At 54.5% G+C, this 24,147-nt stretch overlaps 9 protein-coding genes across 9 annotated transcripts; 3 read left to right on the forward strand and 6 right to left on the reverse strand.

The window, feature by feature from the left end:
- Positions 1 to 1,649: 1,649 nt before the first annotated feature.
- Positions 1,650 to 2,580, forward strand: PG998_012627 (uncharacterized protein; the record flags this gene model as incomplete). The annotated part of the gene is made up of 2 exons (XM_066879443.1): positions 1,650 to 2,240; positions 2,299 to 2,580. The coding sequence occupies 2 exons, from the start codon at positions 1,650 to 1,652 to the stop codon at positions 2,578 to 2,580; spliced, it is 873 nt and encodes a 290-aa protein (XP_066725827.1).
- Positions 2,581 to 2,985: 405 nt separating this feature from the next.
- Positions 2,986 to 3,464, reverse strand: PG998_012628 (60S ribosomal protein eL37; the record flags this gene model as incomplete). The annotated part of the gene is made up of 3 exons (XM_066879444.1): positions 2,986 to 3,128; positions 3,247 to 3,381; positions 3,461 to 3,464. 3 exons carry the CDS (start codon positions 3,462 to 3,464, stop codon positions 2,986 to 2,988), a joined length of 282 nt encoding a protein of 93 aa, XP_066725828.1.
- Positions 3,465 to 4,567: 1,103 nt separating this feature from the next.
- PG998_012629 (autophagy-like protein 3) lies at positions 4,568 to 5,729 on the forward strand (the record flags this gene model as incomplete). Its single annotated transcript, XM_066879445.1, has 4 exons — positions 4,568 to 5,085; positions 5,144 to 5,318; positions 5,372 to 5,605; positions 5,676 to 5,729. 4 exons carry the CDS (start codon positions 4,568 to 4,570, stop codon positions 5,727 to 5,729), a joined length of 981 nt encoding a protein of 326 aa, XP_066725829.1.
- A 649-nt stretch (positions 5,730 to 6,378) lies between these two features.
- On the reverse strand, positions 6,379 to 8,386 carry PG998_012630 (uncharacterized protein; the record flags this gene model as incomplete). The annotated part of the gene is made up of 3 exons (XM_066879446.1): positions 6,379 to 7,804; positions 7,867 to 8,135; positions 8,306 to 8,386. 3 exons carry the CDS (start codon positions 8,384 to 8,386, stop codon positions 6,379 to 6,381), a joined length of 1,776 nt encoding a protein of 591 aa, XP_066725830.1.
- A 2,670-nt stretch (positions 8,387 to 11,056) lies between these two features.
- Positions 11,057 to 13,948, reverse strand: PG998_012631 (uncharacterized protein; the record flags this gene model as incomplete). The annotated part of the gene is made up of 3 exons (XM_066879447.1): positions 11,057 to 11,885; positions 11,965 to 13,013; positions 13,037 to 13,948. The coding sequence occupies 3 exons, from the start codon at positions 13,946 to 13,948 to the stop codon at positions 11,057 to 11,059; spliced, it is 2,790 nt and encodes a 929-aa protein (XP_066725831.1).
- Positions 13,949 to 14,614: 666 nt separating this feature from the next.
- Positions 14,615 to 15,354, reverse strand: PG998_012632 (uncharacterized protein; the record flags this gene model as incomplete). Its single annotated transcript, XM_066879448.1, has 3 exons — positions 14,615 to 14,818; positions 14,971 to 15,061; positions 15,155 to 15,354. The coding sequence occupies 3 exons, from the start codon at positions 15,352 to 15,354 to the stop codon at positions 14,615 to 14,617; spliced, it is 495 nt and encodes a 164-aa protein (XP_066725832.1).
- An 83-nt stretch (positions 15,355 to 15,437) lies between these two features.
- On the reverse strand, positions 15,438 to 15,725 carry PG998_012633 (uncharacterized protein; the record flags this gene model as incomplete). Its single annotated transcript, XM_066879449.1, has 1 exon — positions 15,438 to 15,725. The coding sequence occupies one exon, from the start codon at positions 15,723 to 15,725 to the stop codon at positions 15,438 to 15,440; it is 288 nt and encodes a 95-aa protein (XP_066725833.1).
- Positions 15,726 to 18,595: 2,870 nt separating this feature from the next.
- PG998_012634 (uncharacterized protein) lies at positions 18,596 to 21,254 on the reverse strand (the record flags this gene model as incomplete). The annotated part of the gene is made up of 2 exons (XM_066879450.1): positions 18,596 to 18,796; positions 18,867 to 21,254. 2 exons carry the CDS (start codon positions 21,252 to 21,254, stop codon positions 18,596 to 18,598), a joined length of 2,589 nt encoding a protein of 862 aa, XP_066725834.1.
- Positions 21,255 to 22,723: 1,469 nt separating this feature from the next.
- On the forward strand, positions 22,724 to 23,935 carry PG998_012635 (mitochondrial 37S ribosomal protein mS45; the record flags this gene model as incomplete). The annotated part of the gene is made up of 3 exons (XM_066879451.1): positions 22,724 to 23,182; positions 23,392 to 23,540; positions 23,614 to 23,935. 3 exons carry the CDS (start codon positions 22,724 to 22,726, stop codon positions 23,933 to 23,935), a joined length of 930 nt encoding a protein of 309 aa, XP_066725835.1.
- Positions 23,936 to 24,147: the final 212 nt, after the last annotated feature.

The following is a 24,147-nucleotide window of genomic DNA, read 5'->3' on the forward strand; positions in this document are numbered from 1 at the left end:
TAGATATACCTGGAGAAACTGGAGAACCCCTCGCACGTGGGAACACACTTCACCGCAAGTCTACAGCATCAGATAACGAGAAGAAGAAAAAAAGAACCGGACGGAGGAAACATGTCCAGATTATGTAGGCGTACCAAGCCGTTCCCACCACTCTGCGTTAGAATCTACTGTGGTTGATGATCAGTACGGCATTTACAAAGCGGCGGGACATTCGCAGAGAGGTCGATGTCCAATCACCAAGTTGATAGCCGGGGAATGCGTGATCGCGTCCCAGTCGCAAATCCACCCGGGATGCGGTCAGTCTGGTCAGCAGGCCATTCTCACATGCGCCGGTTGCTCTCCCTCTCTCCGACGCACCCTCTACAGACCCCGTATTCCCCATCCAGTCAGCCGCTAGTGTAGGACGAGGCGCATGAGCCCATGCCATGGGTTTTGTTTTTTGACAGAAAACAGGGTGTGGGGGGCTGTGAGTTCCTACAGATATACATAGAGAGGAGGGGGTGCTGGGGTGCTACGTTGTGACTATTCCCAGCATCCATCCATAACCATAACAGTCGTGATCTTGCATAGAGTGGCAGAGGTTAGTTGGAGGTTAGAGGTTGACAGCCCACCATCCCATGCAGGCAGCCATTCATATCCTCGTTATCTCCGTATGACGGCAGTCCGGACACAACGACCTTGGCTGCTGTGCCAATGCTGAACGTCCCTTCGGCTGCGCGTAAGCCTTCGCTCTATTGTTGTTGTCGTGCGTCTACTGTTGAACTGAGGCAAGAGATGTCAACGTGCGGCATGCATTCGGTCTTGTTGAACAACGATCGGCCATCTGCAAATAGACCCTCCCCAAGGGTCCAAACTCCAGATAAACATGGACAAGCTGCTGCAGCGCCCGAACAATGCACAATGACGCCGAGCCAAGGCCCATATCCACCCCAGCATGTCTGTCTACCTGACAGAGCTGGAGGCTGAAGTGAACTTAGCGACGTATACTGCTTATTGACTAGACGAACCCGCTGATTCGCCAAGGCTGTCCAGTCGTACGTGTGATACTCGATGCACGTCTGGGGCTCTACCACGTCCAGCAAGTCTAAATCGTGTATGACTTGCGTAGACTAGCAGTGTTATTGGGCTACAAGTCCAAGCCAAGACTATCTCGACCTTTTAAAGAACCCACCGCCAACTCTCTGGACTTGTGCCCAGCCCGCCGTTCGATGGCATTTTAAATTCTTGGGCGCCTATCTCGTCTGGTCTTTTTTATCAGTTCCTTGTTAGCAACGTCAAGCAAGCAGCGATTCATCCAAGCCCGGACGCCCCAGAGTTGGAACTACTTTATTACTATTTTTTCTGTGGTACCGCGCTTGGAACCGAACCAGCTGGTGGGGGCGCATCACGCATCTTCTTAGGGTTCTAAGCTGAGGAGACGGGACGGACTGTGCGATATACCTGCTCAGCCAGTTTAGATATCTCCAATCTCCAAAGAGATCAACCCCTCTATCCGCCGATGAAAAGGGCATTCTGGACGATCCTACCCCGACCCCGCGAACAGGATATCACTCTCGAGTCAAGTCCAATCTGACCGCCGTGTCAGCCAAGGAAAGCTGGGCTTTTTCTTATTTCCCAAGGCCAATCCAGCCAAACCCGCAAGACATAGAATGGCATCTCGGACGCCACCATTACTGGAGCCCTATCTCGGCCTTCCTCCGGAGGCTTCGCTTATTGTGCTCACCGGTGTCCTGGGCGCCAGCACCAACTGGCTCGTCCAGCGCTACCTTTGCCGTTTTCTGGCAACAACGGCTGCTGACCGCAACGCGCAACGGACCGCCGTCGGTGAGGAAGGTGACTCTTCCAACCCCGACGACGGCGATTCCGCGAGCGTTGTATTGGTAAGCTTCCTCAGAGACTATGCCTTCTGGAAGGAAGGCGCTGGCAGGATCGGAGTGGATCTAGATGCTTCCTCTAAAAAGGGCAAGTTCGTCTTCGTGGACGGGCTGAGTAAACTATTTTCAGGAGGACCATCGGCGCATGGCGTCTCCTCTCCTGCTGATGCTTCTGGCAAGGTCTTGTCCAACTCCACATTGCACGAGTTGCGCAAGCAGTTGGCTGAGGCTGTCACGCAACTGCGGCAACAGAGCCAGAGCTCCAAGATTGTATTGATACTGGATAGCCCAGATCTGCTGCTGGCAGCGACGGGCAAGACTATGACAGGGGCGGCGCTGCAGGATCTATTACTCGACATAAGAGAGGTAAGTGCACGGAGATTGATGGCATGTAGGACTAGTATTAATAGAACTATTCTGATAGGAAGTTCATTCGTCAATTGTGACTCTGGCAGCGGACGAACCTTTGCTGTCGGCCCAGACAACCACCCTGGAGAAGGAACATGCTGCGTTTGCCATATCCTTCGCCCATGCGGCTGACATGATAATCAGCCTAAGGATGCTTGATACAGGAACGGCCAAAGACGTGAGCGGAGTGCTCAGAGTAACACAACGAAGCGCAAGTGCAAATGCGGGAGAAGATCGAGAGTTGCTTTATTTCATTGCTGGTGATGGCGGCGTTCGTGTGTTCGAACGTGGGCAATAAGATCAACATTAGGCATTCGGGCAGAAAGGCAGCAGCTCTCAGAAACTCAAGTAGATACCTCCTGACGCCGTGATACTGAAGCAGATAAACATCGTCATCACACCAATTTTGAAGACCGATTTGGGTATTGTCCGTCCCGTCCACACCACCAAACCAGACAGCGCGTTTCATGGGAACATCTTGACGGTCGTAGATTCTTTCGTATTGCCGTGACACTCTTCATCAAATGCCTCGAAAAATGCAATTTTTGGTCGGAATTGCTAGCGTAACATGCCCTTCTCTTTCGTCAGGCAAAGACCTCGTGGGGTCCCGTGAATTCAGTCCCAATGATGCAATCCTTATCACGCCAAACCGCCTTTCGTAGTACCATGATGCAAACCCTCAGAAGTTACCAATTCCGTCCCTCTAAGCCTTCAGGGCAGGGCCCCGGGCGTTCTTTTGCATGCCAGTCTGGAAGCCGTTCTTGAAGCGGCGGGAGACGCCGGAGAGGTACTGCATGCGGCCGGTGCCGACGGTCTTTCTGCGCTTGGCCTTCTCGCCCCAGTTGTCTGTATCGGATGCTTGTCAGTAAAACGTCGGTCGCGTGACAGTCCCAGGCCTCGTCCCAGTCGTTCTCCAAGCGAGCTGCGATGTCCGGGGCCGGGCAGGAAAGAGCAATCAACATACACTTTCGGGTCTTAGCAGCAGGGTAACCGCACGAGGCACAGGTGTGCTTCTGGATGTGGAGCGATCGACGACCGCATCGTCGGCACAGAGTGTGCGTCTTGTTGTGGCGCTTGCCGAAGCTTCCAGTTCCCTTGGCTGTTCATCGAAGTCAGTATGTCTGGTCGCACTCGTTTCCAATCGGTTGCTTCGTTCGAGGTGGGCGCGGGCTACTAACTCATTTTGAAGACTGCAAAATTCAAGACAAATGGTTAGCGGGCGAGGATTCCTCAATTTGAGCATGCGGGTAATGTCAATATTGATGATGTACATACCTTCTTGCTAGATGTTACCCAACGAGATCTTGACGAGGTGGTGGGATGCTGGGGGGTTAGTATGTTGTTCTGGCGTCTGCTCAAAATCCGAAAGTTTTTGGCATAGATCAGTCAATTTTGTTGGAGTTGGAGTAGCGTGCGTGTTGTGTGGGATCAGGTGACTGCCCCAATCCAGTTTTTGTGGCTTAGCTTGATTCGGCAAAGTGCGACTGAGTGGAGCTGGGCCAGCTGGGCAAGTGTCCGCCACCTGGCCCCTTCCAAAGTCCCTCCCCCAGCTGGCCATGCAGCAAACGCTATTATGCACCTACTGAGAGAACCACAAAGATTAGATAAACAGCAGCTGCCCCGCAAGAGAAGGAGATCATCATCATCCCTCTAATGTTCCGAGGCTTGCCATACCTGAGTAGCAGCGTGCCAGAGCCGGAGATGGTGAATGAGTGGCTAGCTCATTTCAATCATAATTCTATGGATACTATATTATGACGGTAATGACTCTATAGAAGTAATATTGCAACCCGTTTGGATCGGTTTGGCCCAGAGGGTTATGCAGGTACTCATCAACACTGCCCCTCCATCGGTATACGGGTGACTTGGGGGTGTGAGTGCTTCCCAATGTTGCGCGTGCCTGCGTGCCTGCGTGCCTCAGTATGTACCATGTGACGACAGACGCTTAGCTACTTACCTACCTTGGGACCTTCAATTTCATCATGAATCAGACTGCCTAAGTCGCTGGTAACAAAGACTTCCACATCTTATATTATCATTGTAATCAGCCTCGAAATCTTTATTTCTTGCATTTCTAACCAACAAAATTAAGACTTTCTTTACGCACCATTGTAGTGCAGGTATCCCACCCAACACCAACACCAACACCAGCTTTACTAGGCACCACTTACATCTACCCCTCCGACCGTGCCTCTTTGCTGTACATTCAAGACAGCCAAACCGACTCGACTCGACTCGAATCGGCAGACTCGGACCTATAAACACCACCACATCCCACCAGCACCATGAATCTGCTTTACTCGACCGTCAACACCATCCGCGACAAATACACGCCCGTGTCGAACAAGTCGACATTTCGCAAGACGGGCCAGATCACCCCCGACGAGTTCGTAGCCGCCGGCGACTATCTCGTCTTCAAGTTCCCGACATGGCAGTGGGCCGCCGCTGAGTCTGAGGCTCAGCGTGCCACGCACTTGCCCGCCGACAAGCAGTACCTCGTCACGCGCAACGTCCCTTGCCACCGGCGACTCGATGACAACTTCGCGGGCGATGCCGGGCACGAGGAAGCCGTTGTGGGCGACGGCGACGACTTCAAATACAAAGGCCAGGGAGATGACGATGACGGCTGGTTGCGCACGGGCGGCCTCAGCAGCTCGCAACCACTGAAGGCCAGGGAAGTCCGGACGGTGGACGACGCGGGCAATGTGGGCGACATCGAGGACGACGATGAAATTCCGGACATGGAGGACGAAGACGATGACGAGGCCATCATTCGTGATGCAGACGCTCACAAAAGACAGGGGTAAGCTACGACTTGGAGCCAGGTCGCGAGGTTTGAATGCTAACAATACCACTGCTAGTGCCCGCCGAACATACAACCTCTACATAATGTACTCGCCCTACTACCGTACGCCCCGTCTATATCTGTCGGGCTATTCCGACGGACAGCCCCTCGCACCTCAGCTCATGATGGAGGACATCGTCGGCGATTACAAGGACAAGACGGTGACTCTGGAGGACTTCCCCTTTTTGCCAGTACCGTGAAGATGGCCAGCGTCCACCCTTGCAAGCATGCGTCCGTCATGAAGACCCTGCTGGACCGTGCCGACGCCGCCCTCAAGATCCGCCGCGACAAGATGAAGGCTGGCAAGAGCGTTGGCCACGATGCCGGCATGGAGGGACTGGTCGATGAGATCAACAAGCTCGACGTTAAGAGCGCCGAAGCAGCAGCTGAATCTAGTAACGATGACTGGGAGGAAGTCGAGGCGGAGGACCCCGAAGTCGCTATTCGGGTGGATCAGTACCTCGTGGTCTTCTTAAAGGTGAGTTTTTTTAGAAGCTTTGTGCCAATCTTGAAGTTCTTAAATCAATATGCTAACATATCAACTCCAGTTCATGGCCAGTGTTACCCCTGGCATAGAACATGATTTTACTATGAGCATATAAGCTGCCTGTTTTAGCCCTTGTCTGTTCCGATCATGTGTCACGATTCGCTGGTGCTTTCTAGTGTGACTGTCGTTGGCGTTTTGGTGTTTGGATGCTCGAGGATCGAGCCAGCTTAGGCATAGAGTAGTCGGATGGATTGTTAATTGGAGTTGATTACGATTTTGTCTTCGATGTATCCCTTTAGTGGTGCAATCGATGCCCCCAATAAATTATGACAGAAATGTATTGAGCTTCGCTGATTCCGTCAAATATAAACTGCGAGGCAATCGTGTGCGAAAACAAATGTTCCTGGCCGACTTCAGACAACTGTTGCCGGGAACGGCCTCCGTCTGGAACAGCTTATGCACCACTACGTACTTGTATGCTCAGTATTTATCAGACCTACGATGCTGCCAGTGTCAATTCCGTGGTTGAAGGATGGGTAGAATATAGCGACCCGGCGACTCATAAATCGGGTTGTTTTGAAAGAGGAAAACGTGAAGTGCACTTATTCTTATTTTCATCTCACGTCAGAGTATGACTATATCATTCATTGGTTGTTCCCATGTACAACAATTCCCGGCAATGCACCACTCTACAAATCTCCTTTTACAAAATTATGCCTTTTTAGATTTATGCAGACGAATTTTGGAATTTGCACGGTATCCGTTCAAAGTGACCTCTCTCCAGTCGGCTTTCCCGTGACTTTGGGCGTATCCTTGCCAGTCGTAGCACCATCCTCCGGTAGCGTCAGCTTCTCACCGTCGCCGTTCTGCGAGGGTGTGTTCGAGGTCGACTCGTGGACGGGGACCTCGTTCTCGCGCCAGAAGTCCTTCTTGCCCGAGGCGAGGCGGCGGGTCCAGGCGGGGAAGATGCCGCCGGGGATGCGCCAGGTCCAGGGGTCCTTGAGGTCCTTGTCGTGGGGCACGATGCGGCCGCCCGAGGCCTTCTCGAGGAGCCAGACGGTTGTGTTGATGAGGATGTAGCTGCACACGCCGCCGATCAGGCCGTTGGCGATGGAGTAGGTGAAGGGCATCAGCGCGATGGTGATGAAGGCCGGGATGGCGTCGCCCATGTACCGCCAGTTGATCTCGGTTACCGACTTGACCATCATGGAGCCCACGAGGATCAGCACGCAGCCCGTGGCCCAGGGCGGGATCGAGGCGAAGATGGGCGCGAAGAAGACGGAGATGAAGAAGCAGATGCCGGTCGTCATCGAGGTCAGACCCGTCTTGCCGCCATCACTGATACCCGCGCCGGACTCGACGAAGGCGGTCACGGGAGGGGTGCCCAGTAGCGCGCCGATGGAGATGCCGATGGCGTCGACCATGTAGGCCATGGACGAGCCCTCGAAGTCCTGGGTGACGGGGTCGATGAGGTCGGCGAAGTGGGCCATCGAGTAGAGGGTACCGGTGCAGTCGAGAATGTCGACGTACAGGAAGGTGATGAGGGCGAGGCCAAACTGGCCGCCGTACTGCGCGATGTTCCACTCCTGCACCACGAGCGTGTGCTTGATCTGGTGGAAGTCGACGACCTTCTTGAAGAAGTTGAAGGCGTCGTCGCCCACGGGCGTGTGGGGGAAGTAAGTGATGTCGGTGGTGCGCGGCCAACTGATGATGGAGACAAGGGCAATGCCGGCGATGATGGCGCCCTTGACGCGGTACATCATCAGCAGGACCGTCAGAATGCCGCCGCAGAAGATGCCGATCCACATCGACGGGTTGCGCATCTTGCTCGAGTCTGGGCACATGCCCGGGTTGGCGCCGTTCGTGCCCTTTAGACCAGGCAAGCAGCCCGCCAGCTCCAGAGGAGTCGACTGCGCGCCCACGATCAGACCGATGCCCTCGCTGTACGTCAGGCCGATGATGGTCAGGAAAAGACCGATACCGACGCCCGTCGCCAGCTTGATGGACCGCGGGATGGCGCGCGCGAGCCACTGGCGCATGCCGAAGAGCGCCAGCGCGAAGAAGATCCAGCCTTCGACGAAGATGGCGGTGACGGCGACGGAGTAGGGCACCGTGCCGGTGCCGTGGACACCGACGACGGTGTAAGCGAAGTAGGCGTTCAAACCCATACCAGGAGCGAGGGAGACCGGGCTATTTTTGTTTTCTTGTTAGCTCTCCTCATCCGCATACAGATAAAGTGGGCAGGCACTTACAGATTAGCGAAGAAACCCATGCAGAAAGAAGTCAGCGCCGCAATGGCTGCAGTGGCCGTGACCATGTCGCGCTTGACCTCGGCAGCGCAGAGCAGGTATTCTTCGTTCTTGACGCAGATGGGGTCCTCGGCGCCGCCATTGCATACGCAGGTGCCGCCAGTGTCGCCAACGATGGAGGCGTTCACGGCGATAATGTAGGCCATGGCGAAGAAGGCGACAACGCCGGCTCGGATCTCGGTCGAGAAGTTAGATCCCTTGCGCGTTTTGGCCTATATTGCGAAGAAGAACCATTTAGCAATCCCGTTTTTTTTCTCTTTTCACGCGTACACACTGCGCGACAAGCTGCGCCACCACATCTAGCCCATCTCATATAAATGGGCATGAATATGATCGTGCTTCACCCTGCGACGACGACAGTAGAGAGTTGAGATAAACATACATGGCCTGAGCCGTCCAACCGGAACCAGCGACCGACCGGGCCAGCCGCCACTTTGGCGTTGAGATTTTCGAGCCAACCCATGGTATCGACAGTGGCGAGTATATTTATATATTATCAAGTAGTCCAAGATCTGCGACTAGAAGCTCGCGTGTGGTAAGACACGGGGTATTCGGGACGAAAACAAAGAGCCAAAAAGACGAATAAGCCAGGGAGCTATAGCTTATATAAAGAGCAAGTCTATACAGCAAACATGCAGCCTCAACTGACGAATGCGTAATGGCTTGGAAGTGAGGGAGACAGACGTCGGTCACAGTCGACCAAACTAGGGGATGGTTGTCACGGCCTTGACAGCGGAGGGAAGGATATCATCGAACCATCTACATTTTTTCCCCTTCCAGAGCCATGGGTAGCGGGAAGCCCAAATATTTAAATACATACACACGTGAATGAGATAGCTAAAAGGAAAGGCGAAAAAAAGTAGTCTCTTGGGTACCCGATTAAAAGCGAGGCCGGGTTCAGGGTCCAGGCCGAGGTGTGTAAGTGTCTATCTCATAGTCACTCTATGGCACGGGTACATGGACGAGATATAGGCTAGAGAAGGCAGGGTCCGTATAAAAGAGGAGTGCCTGAGTAGCAACAGCAATTAACAGCCTACAGCAGTTAGCATGGCTGGGGGGCAAATCAAGCAGAGGGGAAATGCCAGGGAATTGGCCGTTGTATGCGTTGCGCCAAGATAGGCCGGGGTCGCAACATGTGTGGACTGGGGGTGTGAAAACTCGTCTACAACTAATCGAATGAGATAATGCCGTTGGGCGGTTGGCGGCTGTCGTCGTGCAGAAACGGAGGGCGAGAATTCTTATCTTTTGGTGCCTTGGCGATGGGGACGGGTTTGGGTCTAGTCTTCGGGAGGCTGAGACGATCGCTCTGTTAGGGAGCGAGACCAGTTCCCAAAAGGGCTGCTCGGCTGGACGCTTTCTGGACCGGGTGCTTCTCGCATTGGTGCATTTACTGGATGGGTTGCAATGGACGGAAACTCGAGAATACCATGGTGAGGCCGACAGCTGAAAACATGTTGTGCCACGATTGCCATGGCACGATATCAACGCAACTCTATACACATGTAGGCATACCCACGTGCAGCGACTAGCATGGGGCTTGGCAATTCCCAGTTTGTGGGGTTGTCGTAGGGCTTTCCACTTATAAGGTAGGAGGGTACGGCGAGTTCAGTACTTTGGTTACCAAATCGTTACCATCGCGAGGAGACCAAGTCATACGAGGTTTTCTACAAAGAAACCGAGTCACAGTCCAGCCTTCTTTGCTCTGCTGGTGTTCGCGCTCCTGCTTCCTCCGATATCGTCTCACTCTCCTCGAGGCGCCAACTCCAGACCAGATAACGGATGGGGGGCGTTAGTAACGAGGGGAGATTGCGGATAACCCTCACTGCTAACTGGATGCAACTGATACAGCGGTCCCTCTCCACTCTGCCACTCGTCCCGATCGACTGGGACTGCGACTGCGACTGGCACCTCCAAAGCCGCGCACGTAATGGAAACCGGACACACGCGACACACTTTTCAGCTGCTGCACCTCGTCGGGAGTTACAGTGCATGCACAGATGTGTACGCGCATCGTGGGTATTGGAATCCAGGCCCAAATCCAATCCAATCCAATCCTTATCAAAGACATCCATCAATGCATCATCGTGTGCGCCTGCCGCTAATCCCAACAAAGACATCCAATGTCCGCCTATCTTGGTCTGGACCAATCAACGAAGCGGCCGGGGTGCGATGCTTATCAGCTCGTCCGCCGGGATCGCCATTTCTAACAAACAGCTGCCGTCGGCAACGACGCCTACATATGTCATATGTAGGTCAAGAAGCATGGGGGTTTTTGCTTTGGAGGCTGCTGGCTCAGTCCGCCGAACACCGTCTCGATGTTTTGGTCAAGAGACGGCCTCGCCCGGATCGCAGGCAACGGCCGTTTCGCTTATCTGAGAAGCCATCTCAGCTTGACTGGCCTGGACTCAAGCGATCGGCCGTCCCAGTAAGCTGGCTACTGCTCGGGACGGCTCGTCCTTTGTTTCGAATCGCTCACAGCCTAGATAACTACGGCTGACTACAATGGAAGGAGGCTAACCCCAAAACTGTGTTATCATGCGTCTGCCCTCAGACTACACTCGAGACAATATGGGTTTCCCTATGTTCTGAGTAAATGGAGGCAGCTCATTGGTCTAAGAGCGACACAACGAGATATCAATAGCGCTGTCAGCGATCGAAACTAATCCCGTACATGTGTGTATTGGCCGAGCCCCTATCTAACAAATCAGACCAGGGTGTGACAGCTATCTCTGCTCTCCCAAACTCCAGCAACCACCGGCCGTATTCCCCTTCCCATCTCACCGAACACACTTTGCTGGGTGAGGCTGAGTTGGATCATGTTAATTGCCTTCGCTCTGTACTTGTTTCGAGAAGTAGCTGGGCTTAACTTACTTCGTCTCCAAGCTTTCCTGCGACCAAATGCGGCAACTTGATATCACCAGATATGAACCGAGTTAGATCACAATCATCGCTCCAGATACCAGGTTGCGTGGCTTTATTCCCACGCAGGCGACAGATATCAAGTATTAAAGTCTCGGATCTTCGCCAGGCCATAAGTACTTGTTTGATATGTGAGGCGAAAAACCAAGTTCATATATAAGGTCGTGGACAGAAGGAAGGACGCCATTTTCGCATTGGTTCGACTAGGCACGGCTTATCTGAACAGTCGTATCTGTTGACAGCGGCACCTTCCAACCCCCCTGGCCTGCTGCAGCCCAGATGTCGTCACATTGTACTTTACGGAACTGGACGGTGTCTCGATCCAAAGGACAGCAGCGTCGGTTTTGGGGCCTCCGTCCAACTGTGACAACGTGACAGAGATGCTCCCGCCAACCTCGTAACTAAACCCGCTGATGATTCCAGCATCTACGTTCAACAAGACACCAAGGGGGCCGATGAAGACCCTTCTCCTCGATGGATCGCCCGTGGTGACAGTGACCCTACCTGTGCCAGCTGCGGTATTCAAGCTACCGCCAAACGCCACGACCCCGATTTCGTCGCCCATGTCGGCCACGTACGTCCCCGACCCGAGCGCGAGGCCGACGAAGTTGGGCCCGTAATCTCCGCTGTATCCATCCCACTTCAGGGTGTCGGGCCACGAGTGGAACGATGCCGATGCGAATCCGTCTGCGTGGATGCTGCTTAGTGGGCCGCTCACGCCGCCGTACCCTACGCGCAACAGATAGGCGTCCGAAGGGTCGCTGCGGAAAGCCGAAAGCAGGACCAGCGAGTTGAGCCCGGAGCCGTAGTGGTGAATCTGCCGCTCGATCCTTTGGAGCTTCCCCCGTAGCTGGGAGGGGCATCTCACTTTAGTACAACGCTCACTCTTGTAGGGGAAGAACGGGGCTTGCAAAGAAAGGGGCCAGTACATGTTATCCCAGTATCGTCTGGCATTGCCGTTCCAACCCCAATGCGGCACGGCAGGCATGAATCCAAGAACGCTGTTGACGGTCTTAATTGCTGTGTTCTTGAAACCGAAGTAGCTGAGTGTTCAATTCTGTTAGGAAAATCACCATTGAACCTTGAGCACTGTGGCCTGATACCCAATCTTGGTCAACTTACTTGGTCCAATAATAGACGCCCTCTTGGCCAGTCGAGTCCCATGCCATCTCACTGCCGAATGGCACCTCTTCCGAGTTCCACTGCGTGGCCCGGGTGCGCATGCTCTGTTCCAGCGAGCTAACCTTTGCCGTCTGCCCTTCTCGCTTGAGGTCGGCCAGGATCTCCCCATAAACGGTCTCGCCCATAAGGCCAACTTGGTTGTAACTCACGTCTGATTTCATGCTTCGCATGATGGTCTGGTACGCCTGGTTCAGGTAGAAGTCCCACGCGTGGCTCCGCGTCAGGGCCGGGTATGCCCGCGCGACCCTGTACAGCGCCCAGTAGGTCGCGGCAACGTGGACGTAGTCATAGGCCCGGTCTATCGCGTAGGCCGCCTGCTTGTTCCACGACCACCACACGGACCAGTCGAACGCCGGATTGTACGTGTAGCCCGGCGCGGGCACCTTGGCGGGGTCGTAGTAGAAGAGGCTCTTGCGCACGGCGAAGTCGGAGGTCTGCAGCGTCTTCCACAGCACGCCGTCCACGAACGCCTCGAGCTTGGCCACCTCCCCGGCGCTGGGCTGCACGGCCTGCTTCATAGCCGCAGCCAGAAAAGACCCCGCCCCGCCCTCGTCGCTGAGCCCGGCCACCCACGCCCGCGGGTCCTGCGTCACGATGGCTTTGGCCTCGTTGTCGTACGTCATGACGGACGGCGCCCGGCCGAACGGGTCCGATGTGTCGTTGAACCACTGCTCTGTGGTGGAGAAGCGTCCGAGATCGGCGACGGCCTCGGTCCCTCTTTTGGTGATGTAGTAGTGCACCGTCTGCACCTTCCCGTCGCTGTATTGGATGTCAAGCCGGGCACGGCCCCATGCCGAACCGCTGGGAGTCACCGCATACCTCCCCGCAGCTTGTCTTGTGACTGCTATCGCTTCTGGTGGGTTCACCGTAACAGCTGCTACCTCCGAGGAGCTTTGCAGATACAACATGGCAGAGGACTCCTGCGGGATGATGTATCCGGGCACTCCGACCGCGACGGGGGTCTCGGTGGACCGGATGACCGAGTCGAGCTCCCGGACGCCCCCTTGGCCACCGAGAACCGCAGGCCGAAGTCGAGCGACTCGCCAGGCTGAAGAACCCGCGAGGAAGGCTGGTTCCACGGTTCGACGCCGGCCCATTCCTTTTCGGCCCATGCCTTGGTGAACACTTGCCACTCGTAGAGCCCCTCGAAGGTTTGGCTCCCGTACGCCGTCTGCTCGTCGTAGTGGTCCTCGCGCAAGTTGCGGTACGCCTCCATGGGCGTCGTGCTAGCGTTGCCGTTGTCGCCCACAAGCAACGGCGTGACGACGAGGGCGGGGCCGTTCCCCTTGGTCGGTGCCACGCGGATGTGGCCCGCGTGCATCCCGATGTACGGGTCCGCCAGCGAGCAGAGCCGCGCCATCTCGGCCGCCGGCCGCCCCGTGAAGATGCTGTTGAACTCGGTGGGGAAGCCGAGGCTGCCCAGCTCAATGGCGGTCTGGCCCTGGTTCTGAATCGTGAAGCGCAAGCCTAAATCACCGCCCGCGACCTCGGTCCATTGTCTCGTCACGTTGAGCGGGCTGCCGCTGGGTAGCGTGGGTGCCAGGGCCGAGGTGGCCAGAGCCCTTCCTCCCTGGCCGCCGCCCCCGGCTGCTGCTGCGCTGACAGGCTTGCGCGCTGCCGCGGAGTCCCCATCGATCCAGCGACCGCCGCCGCCAGAGACTTCGCGGTAGCGGTACGTGATGTCACCCCAGTGGTACTGGCCATTGCGGGCGCGGTAGCGCAGGTAGTCGAAGGGCAGGAAGTCAAACGAGTCGCCAGCGGGCTTCAGCGACACCAGGACCCCGGCGTCTCGCACGAGCTTGAGCTCGAAGTTTTTGGTCGTCAAGTTGAGGTAGCCGTTCCTCAGCCCGAGGTTGTCGTCATTCTGCGCTGCGGCCGATGAGGCGCAAAGGCTCAGTAGTGAGATAACGAGGGTGCTCAACATGCTGGGCTTCGTGTTTGCCTACGATGTATGCATGTCTCAGTGCCTATTCGCCGTGGACTACTCTCTGCCCGGTGGGTGGCCGCGACGAAGACGCCACATCTTAAGAACTTTCCCCATCTTGATCGGTTTACTAAAGCAGACCTCCCCCTCTCTTTCTGTCCTGTTTGGACTGTATCCGGAAGGTCGTAGTGGAAATGCCGAGATACAAGCAAGTCGGGTGATACCTTATCCACTCCAATATTGGGGTCATTCCTACTATGGTCTGAGATACTTGATATAGACACCTGTCTCTGATTGGGACGCTTGGGAGCGAGTCGGGGCGATGCCTTGGATAGAGTTGGGGTAATGCTACGCCATGAATGAATGGCCCAATCAATAGAGAAGTGGACGCCGATTGGGGAAGTTCGGATCACCCCTGCACGCGTATCTAGTAGGACTGGTACGTGAATAGTTGGAATTCGTGATTAGTATTTACTATTGCCAATATATACACAGAGAACTTTTATATAGAGTCTTTTGAGATGCGGTGACCGATTTCCAGCTTCTTTCCCCCTGTTTTAGATGAATGACAAACCAGTGCTAAAGTGTGTGCAAGAATTGGAGAGTTGGGCAACTCCCCGGCCCCTATCCCCCTTTTCGTCTTTTCGTCTTTCCTTCCTTGGCCCCCTACGATTGTTTGGGGTTGGGGGCGCACTTGGGCCCAACACAGCAGGTGATGTGGCCGCTCTGGCAGGAACCCCAGGCGTCGGCCGCGCCGTCTTCGACGTAGGTCCAAGCAGCGTGCTGGCAGGGGCGGAAGAAGGGCGCGGCCTCCCTGGCATTCTTGTCGGCGCGCAGAGGGTTGACACAGCCGCCCTGCTTGTTATCGTTCTATTTCGCGGGGCGCCAAAAGCGTTAGAGACATGAAGGATAACTTGCTGGTCAAATCAAATTGAGAGGAGCGGGAACGTGGTTCGAAATAGCGGATGTGGATGGATGCAGAATGGACAAGGGGATAGAAAGGGATAGTTCGTCAAACTTACCGGGCACTTGTTCAAGTCCCAAAGGTTCTTGTTGCAGCCAGTGACCCCCTTACCACTGCAAGAGCAAACAGTGGTCACCGAGAAGCCGTTGCTGATTGTGTGTCACCGTTAGTCAGCGACGTGTTGCATTATGAGCCCATTGGTAACTTCCACTCTGATAACAACATCAGTGGATGTTACTTACACAAAGCTAACGTCAACGTCGGCGACGGCGTAACTGTAGCCCCCGGGGACCACGTAGTTGGCCTCGATGAGCGTGATGTCGTTGGTGAGTCTGAAGCGGGACGGAGTGATGGCAACACTGCCGATCCAGCCAGTCGGAACAGCGAACTCTGCCCTTCCGCCGGCAGGGATAACACCGGGGTTGGCATTACCGGAGACCATTTTGGGGGATATATCAGTACGGCGATGCAGAAGGCGAGTCAGTAAAGATTCACTCATGTTGGAGGAGGATTCCCCCATATCTCTTAGCTGTCATGGGATAAGGGAAACATACTGTTTGGGTCGCGGGCGTGAGAAGTCGAAATCGGCTCGTCCTTCTTGTTAGTGATGGTGATGGTCACATATTTGGGCCCCGGTCCCAGCATAGCTCGGAAGGAGTCCGGAACTTCTGGCGGGGGAGTGGGCCTGGGGCCGAGCGTGACCATGCCGGGAGGGATGACGCCCTCGACTCCGGTCACCGCGGGCAGGACTGCAGAGGCAAGCGCACTGCTGGCGAAGGTGATGAAAAGCGAGGTGGTGAGGGCAGCAACCATCTTGTCGATAGGAAGGGTGATATTGATATGTATGTTGGGAGTGTTTAAAACACTCAGTCTGTCTTGTGTCTTGTCTTGGAGAGTGGTGATCAGGAGGATGAACAGGAGTTTCTTTCGGTATTGTTCGCAGCAGCCTTGCTTGCTTTATATACTCCTGAACCCCTAGCCGACTGCCCTTGTCGTAGACTTTTGACCCGTGTCTTCTGCTCCCATGGCGCCATACAAACTGACAACAACGAGACACAAGGAGTCGGTCATCGAAGGCCTGCGGACGCAAAGGAAAGTGAGCACTCCCTGAAAGGCAAGTGGCATGGATACCATGAGAGCATTCGGAGGCTCCGGACCATCTCACCACGGTGCAGCCATGCAGCTTCGGAACCCCAAGCCTATCTAGGAAGCAAAGGCTGTACGGCTTTGGGGTATGTCTTTGCCTCTTCAAGCCGGTATTCCATCGGTGTAGGTAAATACACTATGGCTTGTAAGCGAGCTGAAACGTAACCTCGAGTCACCCCATCATCGTGAGGGGAGCTTTTCCGTATGAGAACGGGAAACCTATTGCTTCTAAGTCCCAATCAGGACGAGAGACCGAAGCCTTGCAAATCGTTCCAGACCAGACATGAGGCTGAAAAGAGAAACTTCGGCCTTGGCAGTATCCTCCAAGTGCGTTTCTGAGAACCGTACCATTGGGTTTCGACTCGATCCGGCCGAATGCGACGTAGCATACATAAAGTCATCTACCCTGTCGCTGATCTAACCGTTCCTGCATGTACATGCGGGATTGATAGATGTAGGGATGTATATTCTACACAGGAACCATCCGAGCCGGCCATGGCCGCTCTACCAGAGACTGTTTTCGGCTTACGAGAAGGACGAAGGATTCGCACAATTTCCCCGTCTTCCTTCATCTAATGCTTCGCCCCCAAACCACCAGCCAACCCACCGGGCCAACGTGCGGGCGAAAAGTCCGAAGGATATATCGACCACAGCTTTGTTGATCGAGTAATGATTCGATTACTTCGGAAAATGCGGACCGAAAAAGCATGGGATTGGCCGCAATGAACAGCACTGGTTGTTCCGTATATCCATGAGTACTTTTTGTCGACCAGCATCAGGATCCTGCCCCAGGGGATAATGTCATACAATTAGGTGAGATGCCAAAAAATCGATAGTGCAGTCGCAACCTGAGCAGCACGGCGGTTTTGATCCTGCAAAATGATTCCTCGGCTAGTCTGCCGAGAGAACCAGGCTTCTATTGAAGAAAACCCCCAGAAGGGGTGGTTAGTATGTGGCTGCGTAAGCGAAATTTATAAATATACATAACAGGCCGCATTGTGGCGACGACTCATGATGTAAGCGTCAGTGTACCAGTTCGTTCCAAGATGATACTATAGCAGGGTCATTGAATCGCATACCGGTAAACGCTATGAAGGCTGCCTTGCCGTTCTAGAATCTCTGGAGGAAGAGACCAAGATTGCAAGCCAATACCAGCCGCGCGTTGTTTAACCGGGAAGGATGCCTTGAAGAACAAATGTGGTTCAGCACAGAAGATGCCGGACCCCTGTTGCCGACATAAATCCTCTCTTGAATCTCTCCTGCTACCTGGCTAACCCGTCCCTCTCAACCTCGGCTCGCGTAACACCGCATGTCTGACACAAAGGCCCACGATCATTTTGTCAAGACCAAGACTGTGCCTCAACATCTGACCAAGAGTCGCCAGTTTGGCACTCTTTGACATGCCATGGGCCGGGCGTGGCCGTCTTCTTCCTTCCCCGGGGCCTTCCTCATTGGCTCTCTTCGAGGTTCTTTTGTCTCAACCTCGACTGCCACTCAGGTGAGAACTTCGGGATGACTAGATAAACACGTTCCGACGGATGATGTGCTTCCATGCTCTTCAGGGGTGGCAGGAACCGAAACCGAGATGCAGCTGGCAACAGGGGCTGTGACGATTGGATAGGCCAACACGAAGTAGCAGAAGTAGGGCTGCTGGTCGGGTGAGAATATTGACTGAATAATGCTTTAAATCGTATTACCGCATGTATCTGTTATACTGACTCAGAAGAGAGAGGGGGGGAGAGAAAAGTGTGGTGAGTATGGTAAAACCTTCTACTCCCCCCGCACCCCCCTTATACCTTTGGAAGGCCTTGCCAGTCGACTAATTGCTGATCTTCGACCCCTTTTCTGAAATGGAAGCTCGACAAACTACTGGGTACAGGTGCGGCCCGTCCTTGTTTTCTAACCAGACCGACCACTTAGGGTAAATGGCCCACGTTGTATTGTATACAAATTATCTCACCTTGAGAAAAACTAAGGGCCATTGGCATTACGAGATAGTTGCATCCTTTTCACCTCGGGGCGATGCATATCGAGGCTACCCAATAAAACAACATACACCACTGTGAAGAACCCCATTGGTGACCGTTTTGGAGTATAAGCTGATAGGTATGTTTATTCAGTTATATAAAATTCAAAAGTGGTATCATTTCATCCTTGATCTTGTTTGTTACCCTGCTAAACATATATCTCCAGGGCCCAGCGCTTCCAGCATAGAGACAACCAACACTTATGATACAGTCTTCCCCCGCAGTAGCGTCGAAGATCTCGTCTCCGGGCACTCTTTCACAGCAGGGCCTCCTTTTTACGTCATTATACCCCTGCTGTGCTCATATGGGGTGTACTGTCCCTAAGCACCCGCTCGCTCCCGTACACAAAGGAAAATAGCCGTTTGCATGTAAGCGGCGTGTCCAGGATGGGTTCGAATGTGGTAGGTAGTATATCGTAGACCTACGGTTTATACTTCACGCACACGCTGAAAAACCTGGAACGGTCGTCAATGCGCGCTTGCTAATAGAATGATAGGCGTGTCCACATCATCAGGCAGCAGCTGCTGTGGTCATCGAGAGGCGGTTCTTTTTGGCAGCCTTGGCTTTGGCCGCAGCAGCCTTCTTGGCCGCCTCGCTCTCTTCCGTCTTCTGAGAAAAGTCCTTCCACTTCCTCCATCCGTCAAAGTCGATAAGGGCTTGCATGCAACCCCACTCCATGACCTTTCTCTCGAGCCACACGAAGTTGACAGGCTACAAGTCGGACGAGTAAGTAACCACAATCGAAACAGGTTGTTGTATGGGATGGAAGAGAAGAACATACCTTGGTCAAGAAATCATTACAGCCAGCAGCCAAAGCTTCGTGTCTGTCGCTCTGCAACGAACTCGCCGTCAGAGCGACGATGATGACGGGGCTCTTGAACATCTCCGTGTTGGAGAGCTTATCCTCCTCGGCAGGGTCCCCCTTAACCTCCTCGGGAGCGCTGCTCGCCGAGGATGAAAAGACGCCGATCGAATTGACCTTTTCCAGTCGCCTGATCTCGCGTGTGGCCTCCAGACCGTTCATGACGGGCAGTTGAATATCCATGAGCACTAAATGGAAGCCACCATCCCTCCACTTGGTGACGGCGTCACGGCCGTTCATGGCCGTCTGCCACCGCACCTTCAATCTCTTCACGAAAGCCTCGAGCAGCTTCAAATTAATAATGTTATCTTCGACAATCAACACGTTGATGGGTGGAACTCCGCCATTAAGCATGCCTGGTGGGAGAGAGGGGTGGTCCACATTCTTCTTGTTCTTCTTGGCTCGGGCTGACGGGCGAGGAGAGGCTATCCGCGGAGGAGGGGTTTCCACACGTTCTGCAATGGGCGGGGTGGGCATGGGCGGGGCGGTCGGGGCCTGATGGGGATGCGGGTGATGATTGGTGGATTGTTCTGAAGAAGCAGCTGAGTGAGTCCTTGATCTGGCTGGCCTAGAGGAAGAGTAATGCGTACCAACGTTCGCCGTACCAGGCGCCGACGTGTGTTGTACGTGGCCGTTGGTGTTCGCCGTAGAAATGGGAGAGGCCGTGTGCATCCGTTGTACCTTGGGACGGGGCGCTCCAAGTCTCCTCGAGCTACCAGGCGAGGGCAGAGGAGGCAGCTGTCCATTACCCAGGATTGCCATAGACGGAGGTAAGTGGAGGCTGTGCGCCCCGTTGGTGAGAGCCGCGCCGCCTGGTGCCGGAGCCGTAGCTAGGCTATGGGAATGAGCAGGCGGCGGGTAAGGCGGGAAGTAATCCGATCCTGACTCGTGAGGCCGGTCTTCAGTGTAGAACCGGGGGTTAGGTGAAGCCTTAGGTGTGCGACGGGTGGGTATGTCGATAAGAAGGGCATCGTCAACTGTCTGTCCGCCCGTAAAGTAGGCATCGAGTGTCCTCCCCATCGGCTCGTCAGGTTGCAAAAGACGCTGGTTCTGGTCCCGAGGGCAAATTCGGAGGGTCAGGTCGGGAGCATCGAAGTTGCGGCCTAGAGAGTTGGCATATTTCCGGAGGATTAGCTCGCGCACATCGTCCACCAAGTCATCCTCGTTGATCGTGATCAAGGTCGGCGAGGCGCCGGGCCGCTTGACCCAGATTTTCCTGGTCACCATGGTTCCGCTTATGGGCAGCAGCTGGTCCGGATCGTCGACGCTATGTGCAGGGTCCTGGGCATGTCCCGAGTTGAGCAGGGCCTTGATGAGGGTCGTCTGTCGGGTCGGGACGATGCTCTGGTGTCTGCTGATACTGGGTCGAGTAGCGCCGGGCGTAAGAGGCAGTCGAGGTGAAAGCTGGCCCAGATATGACGCAAGCACTGGCGTTGAGATGTCCGGGCTCAGAGGAAGTTGCAAGTCCTGGCCGGTATTGATTTGGTCGATGGTGATGTCGAGGTTGGTGGGAGGGACGACACGGGTGGGCGATGCAGGCACAGGCGACACAGGATCTGGGGCAGGAGACGCAGAGGCTGGGCGTGACGGGGACGACGGCTGATCGGGGTCGGGAATTGCAGCAGTTGTGACGCTGTCCCCGGTGGTGGGCGACGCGGGGTGTTCGTTGATGCTGGGGAGAAGGTGGTTACTGGCCGTGGTGGTGTTGGAAGTGGTAGTGTTAATGGCGGCGGCCGTTAATGGATGGCTGCTAAAATCTTGCCGATCAATGCCCGACTCAGTGGCGTGGTTAGAGTTAGGACTCGCTAGCGTCTCACCACCACCTCCGTTGTCCGTAGCCTTTGGTCCGTCTACGCCGTGAGCCACCACCATGCCGTCGCTGATAGCCTTCTCTGTCGCTTCTTCTTGTTCCATCTGGCTCCTGTGGTCGACTTTGCTCCCCGAGCCAGGGGCTTTCTCGGCGTGTGGTGCCGTTGTGGATTCGGTAGACCTGGTCGTGGAGGGCCTGCGCTTGGGGCTGGTCAAAGAGTCGCCATGGCCGTTGACGCGCGTAGAAGTGGTTTTGTGATGGCGGTGGTTCCGATCTCTGCCACTCTCCCCGTTGTCATCGTCGTCGCTGTGCTCGTTGGCGTCGCCCGAAGTATTTGTCGAGGAGGCCGCATATCTCGTATGAAGGGAGCGTCGGGTGGAATCCTGGTGTCGCAAACTGTGGCCGTCGCCGCTGCTGCCCTTGCTCGATGCGACCGAAGGGGCAGTGCTATTTCTCCGCGAAAACCTGGCTCTGATGCGCGCCCGGAGGTCGACCATTGGTAACATATAGTGAGATGCCTGCGAAGCTACATGGGATTATCCCACGGTGGTGGTTGCAAATAAAAAGACAAACCGAAGAGGCGTGGTTGCGTGCGATGCAACGCCAGCAGTGGAACAAAATACCACATGCAGGTCTCGAGTCGTAACTTGTAGGTAAGCTGCTGCTGCTACTGCGAGGGCATCGGACGACTCTGGGCCACGGCCTTGACTTGTTGTCGGTCGTTTACGGGTCAGGACATCAATGGAGGAAGCAGTCAAGATGTGTATTTACATCCTTCCTCTCTAAGATTGCACATAGTACGAAGGGAGCTACGATGAAGATCAAAAGAAGCTTGAGGCCTGAGCTGAGGGCCGTCTGCTCCGGTTAAAGGCCATGCCATCCGCCAAAGAGCCAATTAATTCATTGCATTGGCTCGCCCACGGCGGCGGGCATGCTCGCTGCAAGGATGTGAATAGATACGCCGGCCGCGTTGTACAGCTGGCCAGCTCTGCTTGGGCACCATCGTTGAATAATCATAACAACAATGCCGGGCACATATGATATTATCTCGCACAGCGCGTTCCCAGTTTCGAGCCAAGGAGCTCAGTCCCATGTCGCCCCACGCGGCCACGACTACCTACCCTTGCCAACCATCGTCTGGTACGATTCTTTTACATACTTTTTATATACTAGTATACATATGTACATACAGATAGACGGCACAGCACAGCACAGCACGACGGGACAGCTCACAGGCGACATTTCTTTTTGCTTCCGGTTCCATGGATAGAGGCCTGTCCGTCCCTCTTTCTCTTTCTCTCCTTTACTTTACAGACGCCAGTCTGCCAGTCAAGCACCCTTTGGTCGGCGGTCTTTCTGTCTCGCAACTAGCACCCCTGCATATTGGTTGTCAAATCTTTAGTTGGCTCCACCAAGCCCACCTTCTATAGTGGCTCAACCTGGCTTCTGCTTGGGGTTGAAGTTCGATCTCTCGCAGCTGTTCCGATCACAGTGAATGAGCCATAATTGTGCACCGGTGCCATTAACATTGCACAGTTCTTCTGCGAGACTCTGCATTATGCACCAGTGAGCAGCAGCCCTACGAGATTGCGATAATCCGATCCATGTCTCAGAAACTTGGCTGTCATCTGTCTGAGGAAGATACATCCAATTGAGACAGTACAGTGCCTCTGTGTATTTCTCCTTAGGCCAGGGCCAGGAAACTCCCGTCGCATAGCGCATGGCGGGCACAGCGGGCCGCGGTTCGAGGCACTTACTAATTATGTACATGCGTAGATGTTTTCTCAAAAACGTTTATCCGAGGTGGACCTTGCAGAACAATTTTCCAATTCGACTGGACACTCGCCGATTAGCTTTTTGATACAAAAGTCGCCCATTCCCTTGCCAGACCACCTTGAAGAATTCTTTTTTGTCTCTTGGGCCCGGATCGGTTGGCAGTTGATCTGGTTACTATTCAGTCACTGTCATGCCGCCGAGGATTCCCACCAACCCGAGTGCCTCTTCGGCCTCGGCGCTGGTGCGCAACAGCTTTGCATCGCCATGCACATCTCAGTCTCTGCCCGGCGGTAGAGCTGGCTTCTCCACAACCCCAATCCGCGAACGCAGTACCAATTTGCGTCGTGCCTTTCTCGAATGGACGAGGAAAGTTGCCTCGCATTATCGTCGGCCCAATTCCGAAGGCCCCAGCTACCTCATTAACGGCAGGCCTTCCCCAGCCTCCAGAAACCGCTTGAGGCCCTTCCCCTTGAATAGGAATTTCCAGAGCGAAAGTGTACTAAACGACCAAGCGCGGGAACTGATCTGGGGGAAGGTCATGAGAAAGGGTGAAAGTCTCAAGGCCGTCTCGGCAGAGCTGGGCGTCGATTTGACCAGAGTGGCCGCCGTTGTACGGTTAAAGGAGGTGGAGAAAGACTGGGTTTCAAAGGTTCGTCTTGCATGCTTGCAACCAACCCCTTCCTACACGGCCCTACTTCCATGATGATATCCAACAAAAATTCGATTAGTCTTGAAGACATACTCCATGGTTACAATCTGTTGCGAGCCTCTCTGATCTCAACTCATGGCCTTAATCTTTTCATAAGCAAACTCTGCGTTCTCTTTGGCGTCGATGCTAACACAGAACTATCTGGATAGGGGAAAAAGCTAGCAACTCCTTACTCCCGGGCTGTTCTAGGTATGCTACCTACCAAGTCTCTCAGAGAAGGAGTGGAAAACCAGCCTCTTGAGCCCATCAACGAGCTCCATATCCACGCCGCTACACAGAAGCAACTCTTCTGGCCTACGTCCGAGTCAAGGCAGTTTACCCGAGAGGACGCTGCCAAGGCTTTCCACCCGAAGATGCTGTCAGCGGACGAGCGAGTGCCCCACCCCCGAGTTGATTCAGATGGAGAAAGACCTGCTTCGCAACATGTCGCCTAACGAAGCCAGGACTCGCTTCATCAATGCTGCAGAAGAATCCGAGCGCAAGGCTGCTCAACGGCAAATGAAGAAGGCCATGGCTGAGGAGCAAGCCACCACGAAGATCAACACGCCTCGTTTTGAGTTCCGATTCAGGGAGGTTGATTCAGAATTGGTTGGCAAGAACGGCCGAGCTCCGAACGTGGTAGGCTGGAAGTATGGCATGCCGCATTACGACCGGAAGAAGGGTATGGTCAAGATCCCCACCAGTGTTCCTTGAACGATTTAGGTGTCAGTCGCCATATAGTGTACTATCATAGCGCAAGCCTGTACGAGCTGTATATTGGGAGTTCTGGAATATAGATACCACGCGCGGGGGTGTTAAGTGGTGGCATCAAGGGCGCTGGTACATGTCTTTGCGTCTATCACCGAAAGGAGGGCACGCAGACTATGCCCCTCGCCTCTGTATAAATACCACGTCTAGCCACATCT

This window comes from Apiospora kogelbergensis (genome assembly GCF_038363985.1).
Source record: "Apiospora kogelbergensis strain CBS 113332 chromosome Unknown utg000008l_segment0_segment0, whole genome shotgun sequence".
In the NCBI taxonomy this organism is placed as follows: Eukaryota; Fungi; Ascomycota; class Sordariomycetes; order Amphisphaeriales; family Apiosporaceae; genus Apiospora; species Apiospora kogelbergensis.